Here is a 27,826-nt window from a genome sequence, read left to right on the forward strand (position 1 = left end):
TAAAAATGAGATTGAGGAGGTAAATCCTTTCCTTTTAGCTCCTCTGGACAGGTTCTGGGTATTGAAGTTTAGGAGCTATCACTAGACAAAGATAAAAACAGAAATTATCAAGTAAACAGTAGGGCGAGGAGGAGAACTCCCTTTATCCTGAACTTAATACTCTGAGTTCATGTCAGCCAAATATTTGTCTAGATATTTCATATATAATAAGCAGCTTTTATGACCAACTTAAAAATAAACACAAAAGGAGCCTCCCCAACACAGAAGTTAGAGCAGTAGTTATGGGAATATCAATTCAATACCAACTCATTAATGAAGAACTCCAAGATCAAAGGTAAAAAACTCTACTAAAAGCAAACACCTCATCCACCCTAGTGCTCTAAGCTAGTGGTTTTCAACCTTCGGTCCATGGACATCTGGGGGTCTGCAGACTATGTCTAAGGGGTCTGCAAAAGGTGACTATGAAAATAAAGTTTCAGATCCCAGAAAAGGCATTCCTTTTTTCTGATCGATCAATAGTATGTGAATACACCTCACCTACAGGTCAAAACCTGGAAGTGTCATTACCATAGAAGCCCACAATTTAGCGCCCAGCGTCACATTTATAGTTGAATTCCGTCCAGTCAGTTTTAAACCTAAGACTTCTATGATAGGGGGTCTGTGGACCACAGGTTGAATTTCCAAAAGGGTCTGGACCTCCATTTGAAATTTTTTAGGATTTGCAAATGAAAGGTTGAAAACCACTGCTCTAAGAAACAGCGATGCAAACACTGCTAGAAATAACGCTTCTCCAAAGATGGCTTCTAAAATAGTGAAGTAAACTGTGACCAGTGGAAGAAAGCTGTACAGTTTAGAAGTGCTGTGTCTAAAGCATTGTTTAATAATAGGTAAACTGTGAGTGCTCAGCCTTTCACATTGTTTACCAATCAAACTTTCATTGGCTCCTTGACATTTTAATCTTCCATAACATTCCTGTTATAAAAGCGGTGGCAGTCCCGTAGTGCAACAATGTCAGAAACCACCCTCTAGGGTAGGGGTTCTCAAACTTCATTGCACCGCGACCCCCTTCTGACAACAAAAAATATTACATGACCCCAGTATGGGAGAATGAAGCCTGAGCCTGCCTGAGCTCTGCAGCCCCAGGCAAAGGGGCCAAAGCCCAAGGGCTTCAGCCCCAGGGGAGGGGCCTATAACCTGAGCCCCACCACACAGGGCTGAAGCCAAAGCCTGAGACCTGCTGCCCAGGGCTGAAGCCCTTGGGCTTTGGCTTCAACCCTGGGTGGTGGGGCTCAGGCTTCAGCTTCAGCCCCAGGTGGTGGGGATCGGGCTTTGGCTTCTGCCCCAGCAAGTCTAACGCCAGCCCTGGCAACCCCATTAAAATGGGGTCGCAACCAGTGTTCCCTCTATGTTTTTACATCCATGTGTGGAATGAATTTTGTTATGTGCACCAATACAGAGGTGATGTGTGACACATCACCTTTGTATTGGTGCACATAACAAAAAATTTATGTGGTGGGGTGGGGCTGAGGGGTTTGGAGTGTGGGAGGGGGCTCAGGGCTGGGGCACAGGGTTGGAGTTCAGTGGGAGGGCTCTGGTTGGGGGTGCAAACTCTGGGGTGGGGCTGAGGATGAGGGGTTCAGGGTGCAGGAGGGGGCTCAGGGCTGGGGCAGAGAGTTGGGGTGTGGGAGGATGAGGGCTCTGGCTGAGGGTGTGGGCTCTGGGGTGGGGTTGGGGATGAGGTTCAGGGTGCAGAAGTGGGCTCAGGCCTGGGGCAGAGGGTTAGGTGCAGGGGGTGAGGGTTCTGGCTAGGGGTGAAAGCTCTGGGGTGGGGCCGGGGATGAGGGGCTTGAGGTGTGGGAGGGGGTTCAGGCTGGGGCAGAGGGTTGGGGTGTGGCGGGTGTGGGCTCTGGGGTGGGGCTGGGGGAGAGGCATCTCTCCCCGCCGCAACCCTGAACCTCTGCGAGGGGCTTAATAGGCAGCTGCACAGCCATGCAGCTTAGAGGGAACATAGGTCACAAACCACTTTGGGGTCCCAACCCACAGTTTGAGAACTGCTGCTCTTGGGCTATTCTGTGCTTGATGAATGAGTAACTCCTATCAACTGTGGCAGGAAAGATGTCTGTGCATCAAATACACTCCCATAGTGAGGGATTCTTACTTTGTTTTTTATTGTCTCTGTTAATATTTATTATTTGTAAATCGTACTTTACACCAGTGGCTTACAAGAAACTGATCTTCATGTACTAGCTGTAACATTTACTTCTCCCTGTCCACAGAGAGGATAAAAGCTCTCCATAGACCCTTTTGTTAAGATTGTTGTATGTGTGTGAAGATTTACATTAGAAAGAATTCCATTGATAAATACCATATCCAGTTTCTGTGTTTGAGATATCTGATAACAGCTAAGCTATAAACCAGTGGAGCAAATTCTAAGGTGATGCAAGTTAATGTAAAGGAGTCTAATTTAGACTCTGACTCCCTCAGATGACAAAGGAGTGTAAACTGGTGTAATTTACACACCTAGGAGCCTGAAGATGTTGGTTTACTTTAACTAACACATTTATATACCCTCCCATGAGTTGTTTTTCTTGCTACACTCCTGCCTCCTGGCATCTCAGCATGTGAATTATATCATTTTAGATTCCCTTACACTCAGTCTCAGTGGGCTTGAGCCTCTACTGCCTTCCACCTTCTGTATGTAGTGTAGTTGTAGCCATGTTGGTCCCAGGATATTCGAGAGACAAGGTGGGTGAGGTAATATCTTTCATTGGACCAATTTCTGTTGGTGAGACAGACAAGCTTTTGAGCTACAGTAGAACCTCAGCATTATGAACACCGGTGTTACATACTGACCAGTCAATCACACACCTCATTTGGAACAGCAATCAAGCAACAGCAAAGACAAAAAAAAAAAAATAGCAATTCTGCATAATACTGTGTTAAACATAAACTACTAAAAAAATAAAGGGGAAAGCTTAAAAAAAGATTTGACTAGGTCAGGAAACTGTTTCTGTGCTTGTTTCATTTAAAATAAGATGGTTAAAAGCAGCATTTTTCTTCTGCATAGTAAAGTTTCAAAGCTGTATTAAGTCAATGTTCAGTTGTAAACTTTTGAAAGACCAACCATAACATTTTGTTCAGAGTTATGAACAACCTCCATTCCTGAGGTGTTTGTAACTCTGAGGTTCTACAGTACATAAAGAAAAAGAGCTCTGAGTAGTTTGAAAGCATTTCTCTCACCAACAGAAGTTGGTCCCATAGAAGATATTATCTCACCCACCTTGCACCTTCTGTCGTCATTTCCATCTAACCAAAGTAAGTGTAAAATGCTACCATTCTGACCTGGTAAAATTGATGCCCACTTTGCACAGATTTAAATGACTACCCAAGGTGCAAGGCAGTGGAGAATCAGGTCCAGTGGGTCAAATTCAGAGTTGATGTGTTAGGCAGGGTGTGAGTTACCTGTTGGCAAATGGGAGAGAGTCTAAGTAAGTTAGTCTAAAGGAGTCTAAAAAAAGTCTGTAGTCCCAGTCCTGGAACTTGTTCCATAAGAGCAGATCCTAGGGGCCACACAGAACCGCAGTAACTTCAGTGGAGGTCCACATGGATGGTCTGTGCAGAACAAGTTGCAGGACTGGGTCCTAAATTTAGGAAACATAAACACTGAGACCCAGATGGGGGCATGGATTACGCCATCTTTAGACTAAAATCTGAATTAGTCCCAAAATCGTTATTGTAAGAGTAGAGTATGAAGGCAAGATTGTCACCGTCTGTGCCAATGCAGGGATATAAGGGGGCACAAAGTGCCCCTTACTTCCCTGTGTGGCCTACCTGTATTGCAGATGAGAGAACGGGGGTGGGGCAGAGAAGTACATCCCTGCTGTACTTCTGGAGCAAGGCAACTACATGCTGCCCCTTACTCAGGCCAGATTGATAACTGATGACAATCTCACCATTACTGACGAGCAGTTACTGAAATGAAAGCATTCTAATTAGTTGTAACACTTTGAATAAGAAAATGTTTACCCTAAGCTTTATAAAAATCACAAAAACATCTAACCATTTTCTTCATAATATGCCTTTTATATATGGGAAAGTGATTTAAAGTTGAAATAGTGCAATTTAAAAACAATAGTGCAGGAAGCGAACAATAAAAAACAAAATAGAAGTTGTAGATTGCATTATATTATTTTCAGCACAAGTAAATTAACTCAGCAACCTCTACATGAAAGAGACCTCGGGCAAAATTTTCACAAGCACATAAGTGACTTAGGGCATTTCTACACTGCAATAAAAAATCCACTGCACTTAGTTTCAGAACCTGGGTCAGCAGACTCAGACTTGCAGGATTTGGGCTGCAGGGCTAAAAATTGCAGTGTAGATGTTTGGGCTTGGGCTAGAGCCTGGGCTCTGAGACCCACCTCTCTTGCATGGTCTCAGAGTGCAGGCTACAACCCGAACATCTACACTGCAGTTTTATAGCCCTGCAGCCCTAAGTTCCATGAGCCCGAGATCAGCTGATCTGGGTCAGTGGGTCTTTTATTGCCATGCAGATATACTCCTAGGTGCTTTTGAAAAATTGTTCCCATAATCACCTGAAGGCATGGGAACTAGTCATGAAGTCAGAGGACAGCATAGTGATCAATTAAAGGGACATCATCAAATTAAAAACATTTGTCTGATTTTTTTCCTATTAATTGTACACGTAACACAATTTTTGTAAGTGTATGAATTTGTGTGTCACCATCTCCCCTGTATAATGGATAATTAGTCAAATTTTCTTCTTTTTTATGTGGATCTTCCAAACAGCAACAGGGGAGAGATTAATATTTTTAATATAGGAAATGTGATTGGTAAAACATAAAAATTGTCAGGGTAACTAAAGAAGAGGTATAGTAACTGAAAATAATTGTAGCTTGTTTTTGTAAGGTGACTGGATTTTGAGTTAACAGATTCGTAGATTCCAAGACCAGACAGGATCATTGTGATCATCTAGTCTGACCTCCTGTATAACACAAGCCATAGAATTTCCCCTAAATAATTCCTAGAGCATTCCTGTGAGAAAAACATCCCAACTTGATTTCAAATTGCCAATGATGGAGAATCCACCACAATCCTTTGAAATTACTCTCGCTGTTTAAAAATTTATGCCTTATTTTCAGTCTGTATTAGTCCTCCTTCGACTTCTAGCCATTGGATCATGTTATGCCTTTGTCTGTTAGACCGAAAAGTCCAGTATTAAATATGTGTTCCCCGTATACGTACTTATAGACTGTGATCAGATCACTCTTTAACCTTCTATTTGTCAGGCTAAATAGATTGAGGTCCCTGAGTCTATCACTATAATGGTCTTCCTTTAAATTAAGCGATTGTAGTTTGAGAAGCCCTTGCCTGAAGGTGATTAAATTAATGTGGGGAGAAGGCAATAGCTGAGAAACTAAAACTAAAAATATAAACCTTAGATTCACAGGTTGAAAGGCTGGTCTCAGTGAAGTGAATAGGAGTTTTGCCATTGACTTCACAGTGGGGCCAGGATTTCACCCACATCATGCCATGAACAATAGAACAAGGCAAGAGGAAGATATAGTTATACATTAATAATGCATTCATATATACAACAGATACGAAGGGAAGCTTGAAAAAGTTAAATTGGTACACCTAAAGGAGGTCTGAATTAGCACTTTACCATGATATATGTGGTTTTACTTCACTCCATTTCCAAAGATCCCAAAGAGAGTAATATTTTTTTAAATCTTTTCCCTTTGGTTTTTAATTGTAGTTACTCATGTAGTCCAACAGGAAGATAATCTACAACTTTTTCTTGTTTTTCAATATCATAAATATTCCAGATGCTACAAAATCTATTGTAAAAATGTACATTCGGTTGTTTTATGAGACACAGGACCTGGTAATGCATTTTCAGGGAAGATCATCTCTATTCCATCCTGCCCATTATCAGACAACGGTGGAGAATCCAAGGGTTCACGCTTGATTGTGTGAACCAAGCAGGGATTTTTAAACTCACATTGCATCTTAAAAATCTGGTTATTCTGCTCTTTCTCTTCTACTGAATTGGGGTTATAGAACTGATTGTAGAAGTCTGTAGGCTGAAAGTCATGGATGCTTTCCAAACATGCAGAGTTCTGGGGGCAAACCTGTGTCATCTCTTTGTTATGTAACCCTTTACATGGTCTGTTTATATTCATATTGTTGGTATGATTTGTTACAATGCATTGCCAATTATGCGGTGTGTAAACACAGTGCGTTGGTTTTTGACAAGGAGACAGTTGCTCACTGAGGTCCGATTCTGTTTTAAGGTGCACCATGTTAGGGTAGCCAATCAGCTGCTTTTTCACCATACCATTCTCATCCAGCCAGACTCGACTTTGTGACATCATGTAGCTATCAGCTACATTTTCAGAATCAGAATCATATTCAGTTTTGATGGGAATATCTAGAGGAAATACTGTGTCATATAGAGTTTCTGGGTACATCAGTGGACATTGTAATTTCACAGGATCTGTAGTGTAGTTCTCCACTGTAAATTGCTGTAAGCCTGAATAAGACTGGCAATTTTCTGTAGTACCCCAGTGGGAAGGACAGGTTGATGCTAAATTTAAAAGACTTTGATCTCTGTTACAGAATGGTCCAACTTTTCTGCTCGGACATGTATTCATGCGTTGATTTACAGAACAAGAACTTGATGAATTTTTTAAAGTCCAAATGTTGTTTGTGTTGCAGTTGTTTTGAACACCTAAAAGTAATGTGTTAGAATTGAGAGATTCCTCTTGCATGAAACACTTGTCATTTGTCTTAGGTTCAAACTTCACTTTTATGCTATCCTGTTCATTTTTTACAGTTGTCCAGTTAAGATGCTTCATCTGTCCCAAAGTTTCAATGGCACAGTTATAGTTAAGTGCTTCCTTCTGTCCTTTCAAACTTGTGATGTTCTTTGGTACCTTCAGGTGCACATCTTCTTCCCTTTCAATAAAAGTAGAAAAAGTCAGTCAGTCAAGTGTTTCTAAAATATTTTTCCTGTACTGTGTGTTACCCATGTAGAATATAGAATGGAGTGCTATGATAGAGGTTTCATTCATATTTGTTCGGTGTGATTTGGATAATTCATCTCTCATGAGTAATGCAGAAATCTCATACCCATACCAATATAATCTTATAATGTATTCCATATTTACACTATGCACACACACAGTGCAAGGCCATCTCATTTAAACTACTGTATGCATGTTAAATTCCATTCCACTTTTGGTGTACATTTTACCATTACCTTAAATAAAATAGTAACAAGTTTTACTTTTATTATCTTTTTTATTAAAATATCACCTAATGTTCTGGGCAGAAAAATGGTTTCAATATACAGAATGGTTTATTCAACATAGTATATGAGTATATGAAATGGTTTCAATAGTGTGGAATAAAACAGAGTTCGTAGTAGTTTAAATGAAATAGTACTACATAGTTAGGAACTTTTTGATTTAAGTGGTTTGAGTGAGAGCTGCAGAGGTGTGTTTTTTCAGAATAGTTTGTTTTAGGAGATGAAAGAAGTGCTCAGAGGAAGTGTCCAGAGTAATATCCCTAAGCATTCACTAATTTGGGTGTCTCCATTTTCATGTGTCCAACTTGAGACATCTTGTGCTTGATTTTCTGAGGCTCTGTGGTCCCTTAGTTCTCATTAGCTACACCTGAAGCACACAAAATTAGTGATCATTTATGAAAAAATTGGCCTTAGCTTTTGGATAACAGGTATAGTCTTGTCTTGGGACTTAGATTAATCAGAGAGGAAAGATGTGAGATGCTGAATCCAAGTTATTTAAGGTATAGAGTTGAACTGGTTTGGGGAAAAGTGGATATCAGAATTAGAAACTCAAAATGGAAGAGAGAGAAAACTGATGGGGATTTCAGAAGTTACTTAGCTCAATACTTCTAATTTTTTGTTTTGAGAATGGGCTCAGCATGTAAATACAAGAATCCCCAGTAGGGGGAGCCCATGCTGTTATAATGTGGAAACTGTCCCATTACAACAAACATAGAGTAAGGAGGGAGAGAGAAGTTCTAAGTATGTACTTATAATATTAATGGGTTTCAACTCCCTGCTAAATATTATTAAAATTTTAAATTCTTAAAACACAACTAACATGTTACTCTCTTGCAGAAATAACATCTCAGGAAGAAAGACAAGTATGATGCAGCAACAGCAGCTTTTAGAAATCCGTGAAAATTGGGGGCGTGTGGGGAAGTAACATCCAATGTAAAAAGTAAAGCAGAAGATGGGACTGTTCTGAAATAACGCATGAAGACAAACATTATACTAAAGTATTTGTATATAAATAGGAGGAGAATGGGAAAAAGGATGCCATTTTATGGCAAACGAATTTACATTTCCAGCAAACTATTGCACAGTTGACAAGGCAGACCCCACCAGGCAGACCTGTGGGGCAAGGATGCAAGTGATGATGAACAAAATACAAAAACAACAGTGGGTATCTGCTACAGCCCACCTGGTCTAGCTAGGGGAGAGTGAGAATGGAACTTCATGGACCAATGCTCATGGTACTCCATGCCACATGATTACCTTGCTCAATGGAGGTATTTAACTATCCACTGGGTAACAAAGGCATCCAAATATGAATCAAAGAGGTTCCTAAATTACACAGAAAACAAACACAAAAATAGAGACTTGAACAAGAAGAGAAGCCACCTTGGGTCTGCTTCTTAATGGTCCAATTCATTCCCTGGACTGGAGTAACAGATGGCGGGAGACTGTGGGAGAGGGATTCCCTGGGGAGAGATGGGGTTTCTCTCTTCTTAGGCAAGATTATAGGATCCACCCCCTATAATGATGTATAATGAAAGATGTCTAGAAATTCTTCTGGGGCATATGCAGGAAGCAAGAGCTATCGGTATAGAGGCCCACTGCCTCCTCTCCTGCTTCCCAGCCCCTGGACACCCAAAGCGGGGAAAGATACAGCTCATATTGTTATAAGTGGGGTTAAACCTTATTACGGGTTGTTTTAAAACCTAATCGAAATTGATGTGTGAACATACCCTTCACTTAAGATAGTTGTGGGACAGTTAAGGGGCCACATCCAAAAGATGAGTTTTGGATTGCGTAGGCAGAGTGGCTTTTTGTTGAGTATTGTTTTTTGTGTGCGCACATGCATATGTGTACACATGGGAAGGGAGAACACACAGAAACTAGGGACAGATAAGAACACAGAGAAAGGCAGAGGCAAAAAACAACAAAGCCAACCAATAGCTGAAGAACAGAGTGCAACCCTGGAGAAAGCTAGAGAGTTTTTGGCTAAAGAGATTTGAAGGCTGTGAGATAAGAAACTACTCCTTTTGTTCTTGGTTCCTCCTGCATTTGGAGAAGCAGGATTTTGTACATTGTTTATAAATAAACAAGATTGCATCAAAGAAACTACCAGACTGCATCAAGTTCTGCTTCCAGCTGGAAAATTCCCAGGGCCCTAAACTTTGACTAGCTGCACAGGTCGGAAATGAGTAACACTGATGTGAGGAGTGAGATCCAGTTTCCAAGGAGTGAGACTGTGAGCTGGTATTCCTGCTGAACCAAGATAGAACAAATAATGGAGGTGCTTCTAGAGATCAAAAAAGGTCATCAGGAATTATAACAGGACTAAAATGATTTAAAACAAGACCTGAAACAGGGGCTGGAGGCTTCACAACAGGGATTAAAGGAGCATCTGGAGGTTTACCAGAAAGAGCTCAAAGATGACTTGCAGGAGGAGGTGAGAACTCTGTTGGAGCAACAACTACAAAGCATCTGGACAGATTGGGAATTCCAGCTGCAAAACTCCCAATCTGGAATGGTAAAATGGATTGGTGAGGTGACCAGCAATCTGACTGACATAGACCAGAAGTTTTTCCATAAAACAATGAAGACCAAGCAAGCTATAGCTAATCTGGAATTTGCTAATTGAGATGAGCTGGATCAAGGATTTATGGATTTAAAAATTCAGCTCCAGAAGGAAATTAAAGGATCACTGACTACAGTGGAAAGCAGCCACATGGATGAGGAATTGGGCCAGTGAGAGGAATTGGGTAAGACCAGACATTTTCAACTGTTTTCTATCCTGTTTGTTATCCACAGGGCCCAAAGGGGAGAGACAGGGGGGTTGTCCCAGCTCAAATAATGAAAAAACTCAGTATCTTTCAGGGCAAAATTCTGGGAGACCTATTTGGCTCAATTCAACATTATAGCTCAAATTAATGACTGGGTGGAGGGACAGAAAGGCTGGGCCCACAGAACCCCTACCATAGCAATTTGATGGGAGTCACTAGCAATTCTGGGGTTTCATGGACCAGTGCTGCTTTCTATTCATGTTGCATCCCCAGATGTACACTTCTGACCCGGCCAACATGGGCTTGGTAATCTGCCTGCTGATGGGGGAGGTGTTCGACTGGGCCTCCCCCTTGTTGGATAGTAACAGCAGTTTTGTCAAATCGGAACACCTTCCTCCAATCTATATGAGCGATCTTCAATGACCCACCTTGTGCACATTTAGCCAAGGCTGCTCTAAGGAAATTCTGGCAGTGGCAGGGTAACTGTTGCTTACTATGTGGCCCATTTCCATCATCTCATTGTGGCCATGGAGTGGAACAAGGCAGAGCAGCAGTACCAATTCTGGTGGGGTCTGCAGGAGAAAATCAAAGATGAACTGGCCCACATGGAGATGCCCATGCGTCTGGACACCTTCACTGACCTTGCCGTCCACATAGATACTCAGTTACAGGAATGAAGGGAGGAAAATGAGGGTCCCTCCAGCCCCCATCCACGTACTATTAACCAGTGCCTGTTTCATCTGCTGAACCAGTGCAGGTGGAGCTGGCTTGTTGACAGCTCACCCCTGTCCTGTGCAAGCTCCAAGGAACCCAGGAAATGAGTCACTTCAGGGTCAGTAAGGACTGCCCTGGGCTGTGTGAAGAAAGAATTCCCCTGCACTTCAGTCCTGACTGGGACATGCACCCAGCTCCATCCAGGGGCTTCCCACTTGCAGGTGCCTATCTGGCTGCGCATCCCTGGAGATCCCCAATGGATTCCCATCTAATGAACCCTCATTGATTCAGAAGCAGCTGACAGTTTCATAGATGCAGCGACAACCCAGGCCCTGCAGATTCCTTTGTGACACAAAGCCACTCTGGACCTATGGAAAATATTGATGGCTCCCATCTGTCTTCAGGACTAGTGATTGAGGATACAGTCCACCTGGAAGCCATTATCCAGGAGCACTAAGAAATATTTCGATTCAGCATCATTCAATCCCTGCACTTCCCTCTGATTCTTGGCTTCTCTTGGCAGACTCTTCATAATCACCTCCTTCATTGGTAAGAACAGGAGGACAGTTTCCCTTCAAAATTCTGTCAGCAGTATTGTCAGAAACAAACCAATATTGCCCCAGCACTCGGGGGCTTCAGGCAGGGATGATCACCAAAGTAGGGATGCCCACCAACCCTACTTCAGAACTCCACCTTAAATATCATGACTATGCCAAAGTGTTTGAAAAGAAGATCACAGAAACCCTCCCTCTACATCAGGACTGTGACTGCCCCCACAGAATTGCAGCAGGGAGTGTAAATACCATTTGGGTGGATTTATGCCATGTCAGAACCTGAGCTAGCTGCACTAAGTAAATACCTCCAGGAGAACCTGGCTGGAGGGGTCATCCTCAAGTCAACCTCACCAGCTGGTGCACTGGTCCTTTTCATTGAGGGCAAAAAATGGCAGTTTCCAACTCTATGTTGACAACTGAGCCTTAAACCAAATAATGATCAGGAACCGGTATCCACGACCTCGATTCCAGAATTACTGGACAGTGTAGGGGCCACATGTCAACAAACTGGACCTCTGGTGAGCCTTCAACTTCATGTGCATCAGGGCTGGGAACGAATGGAAGACTGCCTTCCGAACCTGCTACAGCCACTTTGAATATTTAGTGATGCTGTTAGGGCTGACAAATGTGCTGGCAAACTCCCAACATTTTATTAACAATGTGTTACGAGACATATTGGATTGTGCGCCATGGTCTGTCTGGACTATATATTGGTGTTTTCAGACAATGCTGAACAACATACCATTCATGTCTGAACTGTTCTGGAGAGGCTAAAATGGTCTTTATGCCAGGATCCAGAAGTGTGCATTTGACCAGGTCTCCCAAGAGTTCTTGGATTTTATCCTGTTCCTAGAGGGAATCACAATGGACCTACACAAACTCCAGGCTGTCCATGGCTGGGCAGCACCCCACAATATATATGACCTACAGTGTTTTTTGGGTTTAGCAAATTTCTATTGATGGTTCATTCCAAAATTTTTGAAGCAAATTGCACCCCTCACCATGGCTCCCATATTGGCCCACCCAGATGTTACGCAAGCTTTTGTTGGAATTCAGCTCCAGCCTGATTCTCTCCTAAAAACACAGGCCTGAACAAGTAATGCTCGCACATACCTACTACTTTAGAAAACTTACCCCCAGACAGCATAACTGCGAGATCCTAGATAAAGAACTTCTGGCAATCAAAATCATCTTTGAGGAGTGGTGACATTACTTAGAATGGACTCATCTCTCAGTCCAAATATTTACCAACCATAAAAACCTGGAGTATTTCTGCAGGGCTAAGGCCCCGAATCAAAGACAGCTCCAGTGGTCCTTGTTCGTCTCACAATTCAGCTTTACCATTACATACTGCCCCAGGACTAAAAATGGCAAAGCCAATGCCCTGCCCCAAAAGGGAGAATATAGTACCAGCCCACGACACCTCAGCCAGCAACTGACCCACATTCTCAAGGCTTGAAACTTTCTTAATGCAACTCTCTGCCACTATCCATTCTGTCTCTGCCTCAGGGATTCCGACCAATGAACTGGCTGATATAAGCAAAGAGTCGCACGACACCTGGTAAGTAACCACCTTTGCGAATAAATAGTTGTGAGTATTTACATTCCCCTGGGTCCAGCAAGAGTGGCTATTGTACAGTTAAGCCATGACTCCCCACTGATCAGACACTTTGGGTGCTCTAAGAGCCAAGGGTCCTTCTTCTTCTGTTGGCCTCAAATGTGCCTGTGACAATCTGTACCAACTATGTTCACCCCTTTTACAAGACTATGATAAATTTTGTATGAAGTACAGCTTGTGAGGTTTCATTTGAAAACTCATAATTTGCTGATCATTGTTGTCCTGGTAAAATATGTGCAGCAACATTGTATGTAAAGTTATAAAATTCTACGGTATAACATTACTGAGACATGTTCCCAGTTTAGAAAAGCATCCACAAACCAGTTCCTCGGAAACAATAGATAAACTGATGCCTCAGCCAGATGACAATGAAATTAAATGAACTATCACCTTGTTAACTGGCAGGAAAAAGGGTGTGAGTGAAAAATTTACATCTTGGCAAAGAAACAGTTTCCCACAGACTTCCTGTCTCCTAAACTCCAGCTGGAGATGATTCTCAAAGAAGAAGAAAAGTATAAGAATGGGGAACAGATGACCCAAGTTATCCCTCCTTTTTTCCTCTACCCTTGGCAGCCGCAACACCTGAGGAACAAAGAAACAGCTTTGGACTGAGGGAGGGATCCTGTCTGAAAGTATTTCAGCCAGTAACACTGCTGATGCATGGCATGAGAGAGATTTTTGCTTTGAATTTACTTAGCTGCTTGTTACATATTAGTTGCATTTTACCTTTTATTTCTTTGTTACCAATTTTGACTTTTATGCCTCATTACTTGTAATCGCTTAAAATCTATCTTTCTGTAGTTAATAAACTTGTTTTATTGTTTTATCTAAACCAGTGTGTTTGGACTGAAGTGTTTGGGAAAATCCATTTGAGATAACAGAATTTGTGTATCATTTTCTATTAATAAAATGATGTACTTTATATGAGCTTGTGTTTTCCAGGAGAGGGCTGGGCTGTACAAGAAACACATTTCTGGGGGAAAATCTGGGACTGGGAATTTGCTGTTGTTGTTCTGCAGTGTAATTCAAGAGTGGCTGTCCATAGCATTCATACTGTATAGCTGGGAGCAATTTACATGCTGGAGGCAGAGTGTGAGCAGACAAGGAGTGGTTACTCTCACAGCAAAGCAGTGTAAAAGGCACCGAAGGGTGGAGAATTGAGAGAACACAGCTGTTCAACAGTCCAGATTATATCCTGGGTAATGTCACAGTGTCCCACAATGCAGGCATTCACTGCTTCCTGCGATGTATGCACCTCTATCAAGGAACTAAACCATGAACGCTGCAACTTTCTCCAACCTCTGGAAACCCCATCCTGACCCCAAACAGCCATTGCCTTAGTTTTCGTCATGGAATTACCAGATTTGGACTGTGGTAGACCACTTTGCCAAGAGGGCCCACTTAATTCCTTGCACTGGTCCACCCTTTGCTGTGGAAACTGCCCAACTATTGATAAACCAGATAGTCAGTCTCCACGGCCTCCCTGATCACGTTACCACCAATCAAGGGCCACAATTCACTTCCTGGTTCTAGCGTGAAACTATGTTACTGAGGATCCATACATACCACACCTCCACCTACCATCCCAGTTGAACAGCCAGAGAAGGTGAATCAGATCCTTGAACAGTACCTGCAATGCTATGTCAATTATCACCAGGATGATTGGTCTTCACTTGGTCTATGTGGAGTTTGCATATAATAATGCAGACCAGGCATCCACGGACCCAAGTCCCCCACCCTTTTTTTTGCACTGACTCTGGGTACAGCCCTGAATTTCACCGAAGCGACCCAAGACCTCCTCTAACCTGACCACCTCAGATCAGTACAATGGATCCATGAAATCCAGGAGGAAGTGAGGAACACCTTGAAAAAATGAAAGACTACTAATGGCACACATATATCAGCCTCATTAGCAGAGCCCTACGTGTTCAGTGAGACAAAAGTATGGCTCTCAACAGAGAACCTTCGCATGGACAGACTCTCTAGTAAGTTTGACTACCAATTCCTTGGCCCCATCAAATCTGGCAACAACTTAATCTGGTTCCCTTCAAGCTCCACCTACCTCAATCCCTTAGAATCCACCTGGTGTTCTATATATCACTCCTAAAACCATTCTCAGAGAATTCATTTCCCCACAGGACCCCTCCCACCAGTGCGTATAGAGGGCATGAAGAATACATCATTCAGAAAGTCTTAGGTACCAAACTGAAATGAGGTAGGCTCTAGTATCTAATTGACTGAGAGGGCTATGGCCTTGATGGGTGGACCTGGAGCCAGCAGAAAATGTTCATGCCCCCACCCAGGTATGAGCCTTCCACAGGAACCACCTTGAGAAACCTGGACCAATGTTGCCCAGTGGATGTCTCTAGGGCTTAGGGTGGTGTCACGACCCATGGGTCTCAAACCTGGGTCTGCAGGATTCCTAGCCGGGGCAGGACGACGACACATCATGCTCCAGTCTTCCACTTGATGCTTACTGGCATCAGCTAGAACTGGGACTCCTTGAAGCCACTTTAGATAGAAGGCTCCAGCCCTGGGTCCCAACTGGTGGAACACCACTGTGCCAGATTGACCCGCTCCCCCTATTTAAGCAGGAAGGAGGAAAAGGAAGCTGCCCATATAGTTGGGCTCCACCCTGGTTCATAGTGCTCACCCAGCTGTTGTATCCTGAGCCTGACTGGGTTTCTTAAATTGCCCTTCATGGTATCCAACACTCAGCTCCTGATCTCCTTGTTTTGAACCCCAGCTGTCATGAGGATTTGTCCCCACCCTACACATACCACTAGGCCCAGCCACCTATATTCCTGCCCTGACAGTCTGACTGAAAGACACTGTAAGTTTATACCATTTGTAATTTTTTTAATTATTTCTTTTTTTTTTCTGTTTGGGATGGATTATTGGATGGCACCTTTTAGGCCTCATCCTGATGATGGGGAGAAGCTGAGATTGCGGATGCTGTTATGAGCTGGGTTAAACCTTGTTATATCTTTAGTTAAAAACTCATTGAAATTGATGTGTAAATGTGCCAGGCGCTTAAGATAGTTGTGAGGCAGCTAAAGGGCTACTTCTAAAACAAGACATGACAGAGTGTAAACAGGTGAGCCTGCACTCTGATCACTCAGATATGAATTAGTTCCCCTGGGGAAAACTGATGGGGGGAATTAGTTAATCAGGCTGGCCAGCTGAGCCAATTACCCCACCAGCCCAAGGCTGATAAGAAGAAGCACAGGAAGGAAGTGTAAAGGGGAGAGAGGGAAGAACGGGGTTAGCTGAGCTTAGCCACACAGAGGCTCAGACTAGGGAGTCTTCTGTTCCCCTCAGGCCCTGATGAGAGGGCCAAAAGCTAGGTTAACAATGTAAATAGACTGTTGCATGGGGATGGTTGTGAAAAAGGTGGAGGGAACTTTTAAAATAAAAAGATATGGTGAAGGCACCACCACTGGAGTCCGTGCAGTTTCTGCGGGGAGAAGGCGGGAGAGGAGCCACATTCCATGACACAAGGCCTAACAGAGCACCCAGGAGTTTTGGATTATGTGGGCAGAGGAGGGGCTTTTTGCTGAGTATTGTTTTGTGTGTGCGTGTGCACAGGCAGGAAAGAAGAACACACAGAAACTGAAGACAGGTGAGAACAGAGAGAGGGACAGAGGCAAAAAGCAACAAAGCCAAGGGGCAACAGTCTAAATACAATTTTCACAGAGTGAGAGGGGGTTCTGTGCACATCTCCTGGCCCTGCACCCAGTCCACCCACTCTCTACCTCCTTCCTCAGCACAGACTGCAGAGAGGCCTCCTTCAGGTCCATTGGGGGGGGGGGCGCGAGTGTAAGAGACCATTCCAGAAATATGGCTGAGCCTTTTTTGTGGAGAAGAGGAGAGATCTACATAGACAGGGTCTGGTCCCTCTATGTACAGTTCTATGGGCAGTCTGAGCAAATAATAGAGAACATGTGAATAGGGAGGCTTATATCGATAGTAATAAGAAATGGGTTCCAAAGATGGGCACAGATTCTACTCCCAGTGGAACCTATACCTTTTGCATTGAACACAAGCTTCCCTATTTACATCATCCCAGAAAATGTTTAAAGGGTGAGATTCAAGGATACTTTATAATCCCTGCCTCTGACAACATCATTCAGCTATCAGCCATAAAGAACAAGAAATGACCGTGGTTCCCAGATATGACAAAATAAGAGGACACTGGCAACCAAGGGGACAGCGAAGGCTTCCTGCAGCGCACTCTGCTGGTTGCTGAGAAGAGCCTCCATCATAGTTTTTCTTGTTCTGAGTGTGTTCCCCATACTTCAGAAGGCCAGTACCATCCCAAAATCTATAGCCACAAAAGAGAATTATTGTAGTCCAGAGCTGGATTGACTCCCAGTTGTTTCTAAGCCATAAATGGGAGGATTGAAGGTCTTAAGAATTGGGAGTTATGAAAGTCAAGTGGTAGAAAGTTATTTGTATGAACTTTCCTCCCCATCAGCTGTCTAGTAGTCTACTGAAGGGATGATTTGTTTAGGGGGTTATTTTGGATTCCATGAGAGGCTCTTCTTGCTGCCAAATGATCCAACCTACTGTGGAGATAGGATCTGTGCACCTCTAGGAACTGCCTCTTTGAAGAATACAAATATTGTGTTGAGTAAGGCCCACTGAAAGGGCTTGTGAAGTCAGTCGTCATTCATCTTAGGGTTTTGCACTAGTGGCTGTTATAATAGTACCTGAGTGCTTCCCACATAAATTATACTGGCAAAGTGACGTCTCTAATGAAATTAGGCACTCTTGAAAATCCTATGTGATTTCGGAGCCCAAGTCTCATTGACTTTCAGTGGGAATTGTGCTCCTAAGACACTTAAGTGCTTTGGAAAGTCCTACTTTTGGTGAATAGTGTCTTTATCTTTCAGAACTACAGGAAAATGTAAATATACTTACTTTAGAGCTTGCTGTGAGGCAATGACGTATTCTGAACAGCCAGTCCTGTACAGAACTTGAGTATTAGCTTGTACCCAGACCCAGTGATCTTCATTTGTTAGTACTTTGAATAGAGAAATGCCATTTTCTCCATTGTTTGCTATAAAAATTAAAAGAAAATATATTCTAGTGCAAACAATTTTAATATTAGTTTTATATAACCTACTAAACTACTGGACACTCACAAATATGCGTGGTATCCTTAGTATCTGTTACACAGAAAAGTGCAAGTCAGAATGTGTTATGGCTAAGATTAACTAGGCAAATTACAGGCAAGAATGCACACTGGAAAAAAAGATTAAATGTTCAATTTGCAAACACTTAAACTGTAATCAGTGAGATTTTGCAGTATCATCAGTTCAGTACAGGTTTTGCCTGTCTAATAATGAAAGATTCAAGAGAAACTAGACAGTGAGAGTGGCTGTGATAGAGAACTTGTATTAAAGACAGTACAATTTCAAGGTTTCAAGCCTGTACAAAAAAGAAGTTAATAGAGTTATCTGTATAGGGAAGAGGGAGAAGGGAAGGCTTGAGGAGAAATAACTATCAAAAGTCAGCAAAGAAGATTACTAAATTCTTACATTTTATATTAAACACCCTGCCAATTTGTAAAAGACAGCTATAGCAGATCATAGATTCTCACAGTAGTGTAAGTCCCAACCATTCAGAAATCATGAATCAGGTTACCAAAACACAAATAAAAACAAAACCCATAAAAAAACCAATACATTTTCATTGCTTTTTATTTGCTGTCTGGTTTTGCACCTTTAGGGTACGTTCACATCATGTTTTCAAGCTTTTTGCTTCAACCATGAGAAACCTCTCTTTTTAATGAATGCTAAGACTTTACACTTTGCAGTGGGGCAGATCTACCAACCCCACTCAGGAGAGGGTTAAAGAGCTCCTCTGGGCACAATCAGCTGCAACCCGGCCACCTGTAAGGAATGTCAAGCCTTGAGGGGGGTGGGTCCTTAAAAGGGAGACTCCCTGCTCAGTGCAGCCTGTGTGGCACTCTGAAGGAGCAGGACTGCATCCCAGAGCTCTCCAGGCTCTGGAAGAAGGGGTTACTGACTAGGGAAACTACTTGAGAGCCTTGGCCGACCAACCCCCCTCAGAAAAGAGAAGGGCTGATACCTTTCTCTTCAGCTTTCCAAAGGCCTTTCATGGCTGCGGAAGCATAGTGACTTTTTGTTTGGACTACTTTAACCTTCCCCACACAAGAGGGGCTGACACCTCAGCTAGCACAGCTGGAAGGGTGTGCCCTGGCAGCTGAGGCAGGATCAATGCCCACTTTTCCCCCAGGGAGCACTAGAGACGTATAGCCTACTATATCTGTAATCACATGAATCTGGGTGCTGGAGCTTTAAGAAAACACACTTAAAATCACAAGCCTTGTGATAAAATTGTGAGAACTGGTAACATTGTATTTCTAGGCAGCTAGTATTGACACCATAATCTAGCCATTCTCTATCTCATATTTGATGAATCTACATCACAATAGCAGACTATAGAAAAATGGGAAATTGGGACTAAAAATGGAAAACTTAAATTGGGGATGTGGGGGGAGGAAGAGTGTCTCCATAAACTGTCAGTAATGCAGAATTATTACAACCTGATACCTTTGATCTGGTTTTCAGCATTTTGTAACACATTAGTGAAAGCTGCACCTTCATGGTAACTGGTTCTTCCTTGTAATTCTGTTTCACATAGACCTGAAATAGCTTTTGAACTGCAGAGGACAGACAATGTGAAAATATTTGGTCAGTGAATGACAATTCAGCTAAGGGCAAACACACAAAAATGTGTAAGACATGACTTTTAAACTAGCAAACATGTATTAAGTAGTTATGGTTTGAATGTGTGATAATTAAAATTAAATGTTTGCCAGTAATTGCTGGATCATATGAATTTCCAATCCAGTGTTGGACTGGAATACTGTACATACTGTAAAGAAAAAATATGATTAAGAATGTTCTGCTCAGTACTTATTTCCTGGAATAACAACATTTAGATTGGATTGAAAAAAATGGTAATGTTTCCATTCAATTCTATTCCATTAGATTCTTATACAACCAAGGTATCTGAGTGTTAGCATTAAAGATAAATGCTAGCAAATGGGCTTCAACATGTAGCAAGAATCATCACAGAGTTTAGATTTATAATCAGTCACAGTCTTTATTTTTAAATGCATTTTAGAGCTTGTGATTCGTGCCAAACTGACTACACTGGATTCTAAGGTGATGTCTTCACTGCACAGTTAACTTGGGCTGATACCTGGGTTTTAGCCAACCCCCTCCCCCGTCCCTCCCTCCCCGCATCCACACAGAAAATCCTTTAACATAGGTTTGAAGATGCGTTAAGCCTAATTTACCTGGCTGAGGGTACAGGTTAGAGCCCAGGTTCTGCTTTACCTCAATGGGAAACCTGCCCACTTTGCAATGAAGACACAGGCAAAAGTCACTTGAGAACTGATAGTCCTCCAGTGCCTTCCCACAATTCCCCGTGAAGGACAGGTAAGTTATCCCAAAGCTGACACAATTGATTGGGAAAGAATCCTAGATGGGGTTCTCAAACAAATTATTACATGGCCTCAGAGTGTGGCGACCAACTCTTGCTGGTGGCTGCTCTGACAATTTTTCCTAAAATACTTACTTAACTTTAGGAAAAACATATAAATATGCACATACACATGCACAAATCATTATTTTTATGTTGAATTTTTTGCAGACTCTATAATAAAAAATATGTACAGTTGTCTCTATTCTTTACTGTACCTAAACAGATTAGAAACACAAATAAGGTGCTTTGAACATTCTTGTCTTTTTTCTCGTTGTTTCTTTTGCTTTTTTGGTTGCTTTAAGACTTGGTAGCTAGTAAGTCTGCTGTGAAAAGTGATATTAACACACATACAAATATCACTTTTCACAGCAGACTTACTCAGCCCCAGAAAGACCAGGGACAAATTAAACCCTAGGTGGGGATGGAGGCAGTGGGAGCCAGGGGCAATGGGACACTGGGCGAGACAGCAAGGGTCAGGAGTGATGGGGGGTGTGGTGAGCTCGGGGCCAGAGCCTGCCACCGCACAGCCAGGGAACGGAGCCTGAAGCCCTACGTGCAGGAGACGGAGCCTGAAGCCCCATGGCTGGAACCTGCCACCCACTACCCCAGGGCTGAAGCCTGACCCCACCAACCCCAGGAAGGTAGGGAACTCAAACTGGTTGTCTGTTCCTCCAGCTTTTGTGTCTTCAGAGGGGGGGAAGGGCCCAACCACTGCTGGAGGCCTCAGGGAAGGAGCCGCTGCTTCCTCCCTCCCAATCACCATCTAGGAGGCTGTGGCCACAAGAAAAGCCCCCAGTGGCCACGTGCAGCCACAGCAGCTGCATTTGAGAAACACATCACAAAGAACCATGGACTATGTCCCAAACTCACAACATGAGTGGAAGAAGAATAACGACACAGTAATATGGGTAGTGCTTCGCTGTAGGAGTTCTCAGACCCAAGCCAGGCTAACCTAGGTCCCAATCTCCCACGTTAACTGTGCATGAAGACAAACCCTACCACTCTTTCTTTATTAACAGAAAAGGTAGGACAGGGACATTGGCTGTGTAAGCGCCCCCACACTGCCATGCCAATGTGCCTCAACCCGGGACTGGAGGGACCCTAGAGGTGAAAGGATAGTTCATTCTGCATTCCTATTACATCCTTGCCTTTGCTGAGACTGCCAATAATGCTTGTGCTATAATCAGTTCTCTAATAGGAACTGGCCCGAGATCACCAACTCATTTCACGTAGCCCACTGAAAAGCTGGCAAGTTGTAGTGACTTCTGATCACCACTGACCTGGACTATATTCCAAATGTTGACCTAGAGGTCAACTATTTCATATTCCATTATCACCTTCAACTTTTCAACAATTCCACTGCCTTGTCAAAATGACATCAAGTGGTTAACTTGCCAGAAATATAACATATCGGTATATAGTACACACACAGCACACACAAAAACAATGCTAACAGCCAGATTCTGATAGTCGTGCGCACACTGAACAGTACCATATTCCACAAGTCGTCTGTCATCACTGGAACTCATGGTATATGGTACTATTCAGTGCAAGTTACAGAGCACAATCTAAACATTTTTGTAAGGTAACTCTCTTCTCTTCATGTGCCAATATATATTTAAGCCTGTATCTGTAATTTTCACTCCATGCATCTGAAGAAGTGGGTTTTTTACCCACGAAAGCTTATGCCCAAGTAAATCCGTTAGTCTTTAAGGCGCCACCAGACTCCTCGTTGTTTTAATCTAAACATTAAATCTGAGATTTAATCACAAAAGAGGCAGGAAATTTACCAAGGAGCAAACACCAGACGTACTTTGTCCCGGGCTACACTGACTGCTGCATCATGTTCCGCCCCAAGTCAGCTAGCATAATTGTTGACAAGTGTGTTCCATTTTAAAGTGTAGATCAGGTCTGCCTCTCCCTCACATGCATCCACATACACATACAGGCACATTTAGCATCCAAATGTTCCCCCTTCCTCAGTTTGCTACTAAGGTTTGCCCATGGGGTCATTCTTTAAACAGTAGCCATGCTACACACTGTGGCAAGTTGAGAACTCCCTCCAAATGAATGGATATATTTTTATTTGCCACTTTTACATCTAACACAACTATTTATTATGTTGATATTTTTTGAACAATAGCAAGGAAAGAACAAAAATATTGAAAGAAGCTAGATATCGTTATTAAGATTGAGAGTTTTTAAACAGAGGGATATTTAGAATAAGTTATGCTTTTTACATGTTTAATAAATATAAATCCACAGTAAGTAATGATAAATACTAAAAGGTTCATTTGAAAATACTTTGTATCCATTGTGGCTGCATCATCAGCTTTGTGTTTCGCTTTCACAAGCAGACTTTTCATCTTCAGCTCTGTCATAGAAGGGAGCAGAAGTGGTGCCACTATGCAGAATAAGGACAACTGAGGGGGTAATATTGTTCCTGAAGAGGACTTCTTCTTTTGTCCCAAGAGAAACTTCAGTTTACCTTGAAACTGCATTGTCTGTTATGTAAAGAAACAGAATAAAATCATCATAAGCATTCAATGTATAAAACACTTAAATGGTAATATGATCTATAGACCATAATGTTCAAATAATATTGAATATATTCACGTTCTATCTGTTCTAACACATGCAGATAAACCCTTAGTATGTATTTCATTATCTTTATTATGTTTAATGTGTGGCTGTCCAAATCAACTTCTGAAACATGGAAAGGGGAGATAATACTGATTAGAATGGAGACTTTTTAACTAGCCTTTCCCCCTCCTGTTGCTGGAGTAGAAGTTCTGTATCATGTTCCATTAGCCAAGTCTAGCAGCTTATGAGGCATAAGTAACAGTTTCCTGTATGCCTCAGTCTGGAGCTGGAACTGGGTTTTTTCTTCCATGCTCTGATCTCTCCAGGATGAAGATTCCTGAGTTTTCTTCCTTTCTCCCCCATCCCCTTGTGAAATAATTGTGTGTATTCTCTGGGAGGTACATGGCTGGGGCAAAATGCAGAGGAACCATGCAGATGGGAGGGAAGGTAGGCTCAAAATGTCAGGATACTTTGTATGGGGCAGGAAGGGAAACTTCAGTCCCTGTCTGAAGACCTTTACCCTCCACTGTACCCACAATCAGATGTCAGGGATGGGGGGAGGTTTGGAGTTTCAGTCTGGGACTAGTGCCTTCTGCACAGTTCTGTCCTAGAGCAGGGTGCTAAGCAAAGATCAACACTGCTGCTGAGACTTGAGAAGAAAGAGTCTGGAGGGACAGACCACTGTATCTCAGGGCTTCTTCAACAGACTGGAACATACTGCAGTTCCACCCCTTTCCCTCTGCTGACATGGTCAGGAACCAGTGCAAAGGTTCAGGGAGGCATTCACCTCATTGCTCTGCCAGCTACGGGTAATGGCTTGACAGTGCAACCACCACAGCCCGGAGGGAGCACATGACATGATTGCCTCCAAGGTGCCTGAGAAACTCCTGAGATGGGAACCTGAGCTTTCTTAGTATTATCTCTTTCCTTGTGCATCGACTTCCACTCCCTCACTTCTCCCACTTCTCCATCTCTCTTTTTATCTTCTGACTGTAAGAGCTCAGCCAACAGGACAAATCTAACCTTGCAATGCTTAGCCTGCCAAGTTGCTCACAGCTAACAGCAGCCTGATCTCAGTAGAAGTTTGCCTACCAAAGGAAAATACAAGCACTCCAGCCAAATGTTTCCAGAGCTACAGGAGTAATGCTTGGACCCAGAAGTAGCTAACTGGGTCATATACCATGCCCATGGCCTAGCAGCAAGTGAACTGCAAGCATCCAAGACAGAATATTTTCCTATCTCTTGCTATTTTTCTCTCCCTGTTTTTGTGTGTGTCTTGTTTTAACTTAAGAAGAAACAGGATTGGACTTTAATAAAAGACTCTGGAAGTTATCACCTACAACTGACTTTCTCTTATCTTCAACAAAGTTATCTGAGACTTTTAAAAATGAGTTTTCCCTTTAAAAGGCTCTATGCACAATTAGAGAGGGAGAGGGATTATTATTGTTGTTAACATTTATATTGTGATACCATCTCAAGGCCACAGCCAGGTTGACTCCATTGTACCAGGCATTGTACAAATGTATAACAGATGACAGTCTCTGTCCCAAAGACTATACAATCTAAAAGTTGATCCTTTGAATTTTAAATATTATCACTTGTTTTTTCTTTTTTTATCTTGTATATAGACTTAATAAATGCCCCCCCACACACACACAAAGTTCTTTGTTTAGCGTACAACAAATGAAACAATGCTTCCGGCAACACCTAAAATGACATCATGAAAACTCTACCAGTCCTCACAACTGTGTATGTTCTGGATTGTGTTTTAGAGCTGAGTTTGTAGCTTGGAGTAGGGAGGATTATAGGAAGCCTATAGCTTACTTCAGCAGCTGCCAGGATAGTGCAGAAAGAGGAAAAAAAAACGAGGAGTACTTGTGGCACCTTAGAGACTAACAAATTTATTTGGGCATAAGCTTTTGTGGGCTGAAACCCACTTTTTAGCCCATGAAAGCTTATGCCCAAATAAATTTGTTAGTCTCTAAGGTGCCACAAGTACTCCTCGGGTTTTTTTTTTGGTTTTTTTTTTTGGTGATACAGACTAACACGGCTACCACTCTGAAACCTGCATAAAGAGAGAAGGTCTTCTTCTCCTTCAGTGTCAACACTCAAGCCCTTAGACTTTATTCACTTCTTAACAGCTGACTCTAGATCAGAGACCTTGTGGTTCAAGGACTGTGATAAACTGAGCCACATTGCTCTTGCCTACAAAAGGTGAGTGTCTGATTATCTTAAATGCCATGTAAGGAACCTAAGGAAGAGTTTTCTACAGGGAAGGTGTATTTGGTGGGGAAGGTTAGATGGAAACATTCACCTTATAATTAGCAAAGAGCCTGTCTATCTAATGAGTTAAAACATGCTTTTGTGTATTAGCACAGAGCACCACGGGGTTAAGGACAAACATTTGCTTCCATATTGGGGAGAAGGTGCTGGGAATTACATAATAAGATGAGGACTCAAACTCTGCTGTGGATCAGTGTCCTGAGCAGGGAAATCCCTTGTGTTTGGCAGTCCTCCTCTCCAGAGGCAAAGCCATAGGTAACTTTAGAGAATAGATATAAGTGTGTGTGGAATGAAGGGAGGAGCTGAAGGTGAGCGAAGAGCCTTCTGGGTCAGGAAGGGAGTATCTGGAGGGAACAGCATGCTTGGATGTAGAACAGAAAGCGGAGAAGAGAATGCAGGGCCTGTTTCAAGGAAGCCAGACAGGAATCTCATGAGTCAACACTAGGGAACACAACTGAAGATTCAGACTGCCATGAAAAAATACATTTGGTGTGAGGGGTGCTGTAACCCAGGAGGAAGACTTAGAGGAGAAGGAGAGTGTTTGCCTGTAAATGGAGGGAATGGTGAGAGCAGGAGAAGAGTTTCACAGACACCCTTTACAAATTGATAGAAAAGTGACGGGAAAAGTGTCAGTCAGTGCAGGAAAATGAAGGTTCTGGTGAGGCTGAGTTTGTTGTAGGGGAAGGAGAAATTACTGTGGAACCCTCAAATCCTATCAATTTTTGTGATGCCTTTCCTGGGGGGGATTTTCCTGTTATGGTTCAGACCAAGGGACCTTTTGTAAGGGGGATCTGCAAAACTCTGCCCACCTTGCCTGAAACTTTGAGCTCAGTGCTCAGGGAAATCTTGGACCACAGCCTTTTCTCCACAGAGTTCTTCTTAGCTGATCATTTTAATCCTCATCTTTCATCTTAGCTTCCCCTTTGTTTGGGAGATGAAAGGGGAAAATGGAGGGTTCTAGGCTGGTGTACAAAAACACTGAGCAAAATGGTCACTTTTTGCCTCTTTAATTTTTGCTAGGTGGAGACATCGGTCATGATGTTTATGTTTGTGGGATGGAGGAAGAGAGAACGTATGAGGTCAGGACTTTTAAACTGAATATAAATATAGAAAAGTATTTTTCAAGTACTAGTATGTATAGAAATATACTCTGGGTTTCCCAAAGAATTACAGCTCAAGTATCTTAAGAATGCCCAATACTTACTTGTGTTCTTTTCTTATATAAAGTTCTAGTCAGCTGCATGCTGGAACAATGACAAAAATTTCATACTTTATAACTGAGTGTTTACAGTGTCCCAAAATAGGAGTGTTGTAACATTAGTACCGATAGATCCTTAACCACAGCAGTGCTACCTGTGTCTTAACTAATAGAGATCGTCATTTGGGACAGTTCCAATGATGCAAAATCATAAATAAAAACATTCAACTAATTAAAAAACTGTCAAAAATAGAAGACATCCTAAAATTGTATTTCCATATCAGTGCATGCAATTCATACAATCATGTTCAAATATCTTTAAGAGGTCATTTAAATTTGTGCTACTCAGCCACAGCTTGTTTCACAAAATTAGACTTACAAGGAAACCGGAAGTACTGTCCAACAGGCAGCGGACTCGACAGATGAAACAACGAGTTAAAAAGGAAGAATAATCTGTTGGCATGCTGTCACACTCTTGTGCCTTAAACATCTTACCGAGAATGTATTCTTCTCCTACAAACAATGTGGGTGACATATGTCAGATTATATGAACTCAGAATGAAAATTCTGTGTACATATTTGAACACACAGTTAAAGAAATTCCTAAAAAGAATATTTTGTAGTGAATATTCAGTCATGAATATTAATATCTGCTAGGAGTACATCACAAAACAACAGCTGTGCAATAAGCTTAAGTTAATTTGCCTGGGGGAACATAAACTTTCGTATTTTGTGACTTTTTGTGATTTTTAACTTAGCAAAATTAATCTTACAGTAACATAGAAAAGGTTTTTCCTTTTGGTTTGCTACACTTTTCAAAGAAAAGAGACAAAAAAAGAAGAACATTAGGAGAAAATGCTTATTGGCACTGCTGACAGGCATCAGTCAGCCAAAGGTTAGCTGATGCCTCCTGAGTTCTTTTGTAAAGCATGTACCAGTTATGAGCACCAGTGCATAGTTTTTGCAGTATGCATTTCTCAAAAGAAACACGAGTACTTCTCTAGAAGTGTGAACTCTGAGACTTACTGCAATTCTCTACTGTACATACCCAGAACAAAATTTCAGAGTGTTCATCACTGCTAATTTCCAAAAAATATTGTTCAAATTTAGTTAATGTCTGCATACTGTTTTTACAGTTTGTTAAATGCCTAGTGCAGAGGTTGGCAAACTACAGCCTGTGGGCCACATACAGCCTGCGGGACACTCCTGCCTGGCCCCTGAGCTCCTGGCCCCTCCCCTGCTGTTCCCCCT

At 42.4% G+C, this 27,826-nt stretch overlaps 1 protein-coding gene across 1 annotated transcript in view; it reads right to left on the reverse strand.

Moving 5' to 3' along the window:
• Positions 1-4,121: 4,121 nt before the first annotated feature.
• AHRR (aryl hydrocarbon receptor repressor) overlaps positions 4,122-27,826 on the reverse strand; it is a 150,545-nt gene continuing 126,840 nt past the window's right edge. The window contains exons 7-11 of the mRNA XM_048839433.2: positions 26,955-27,088; positions 22,816-23,015; positions 19,572-19,681; positions 17,914-18,052; positions 4,122-6,981 (exon numbers count right to left, since the gene is read on the reverse strand). Coding sequence (XP_048695390.2) covers positions 5,862-6,981; positions 17,914-18,052; positions 19,572-19,681; positions 22,816-23,015; positions 26,955-27,088 — 1,703 coding nt within the window. The 3' untranslated portion in view covers positions 4,122-5,861. The remainder of the gene's footprint in view (positions 6,982-17,913; positions 18,053-19,571; positions 19,682-22,815; positions 23,016-26,954; positions 27,089-27,826) is intronic.

Source organism: Caretta caretta, chromosome 2 (assembly GCF_965140235.1).
Source record: "Caretta caretta isolate rCarCar2 chromosome 2, rCarCar1.hap1, whole genome shotgun sequence".
Lineage (NCBI taxonomy): Eukaryota > Metazoa > Chordata > Testudines > Cheloniidae > Caretta > Caretta caretta.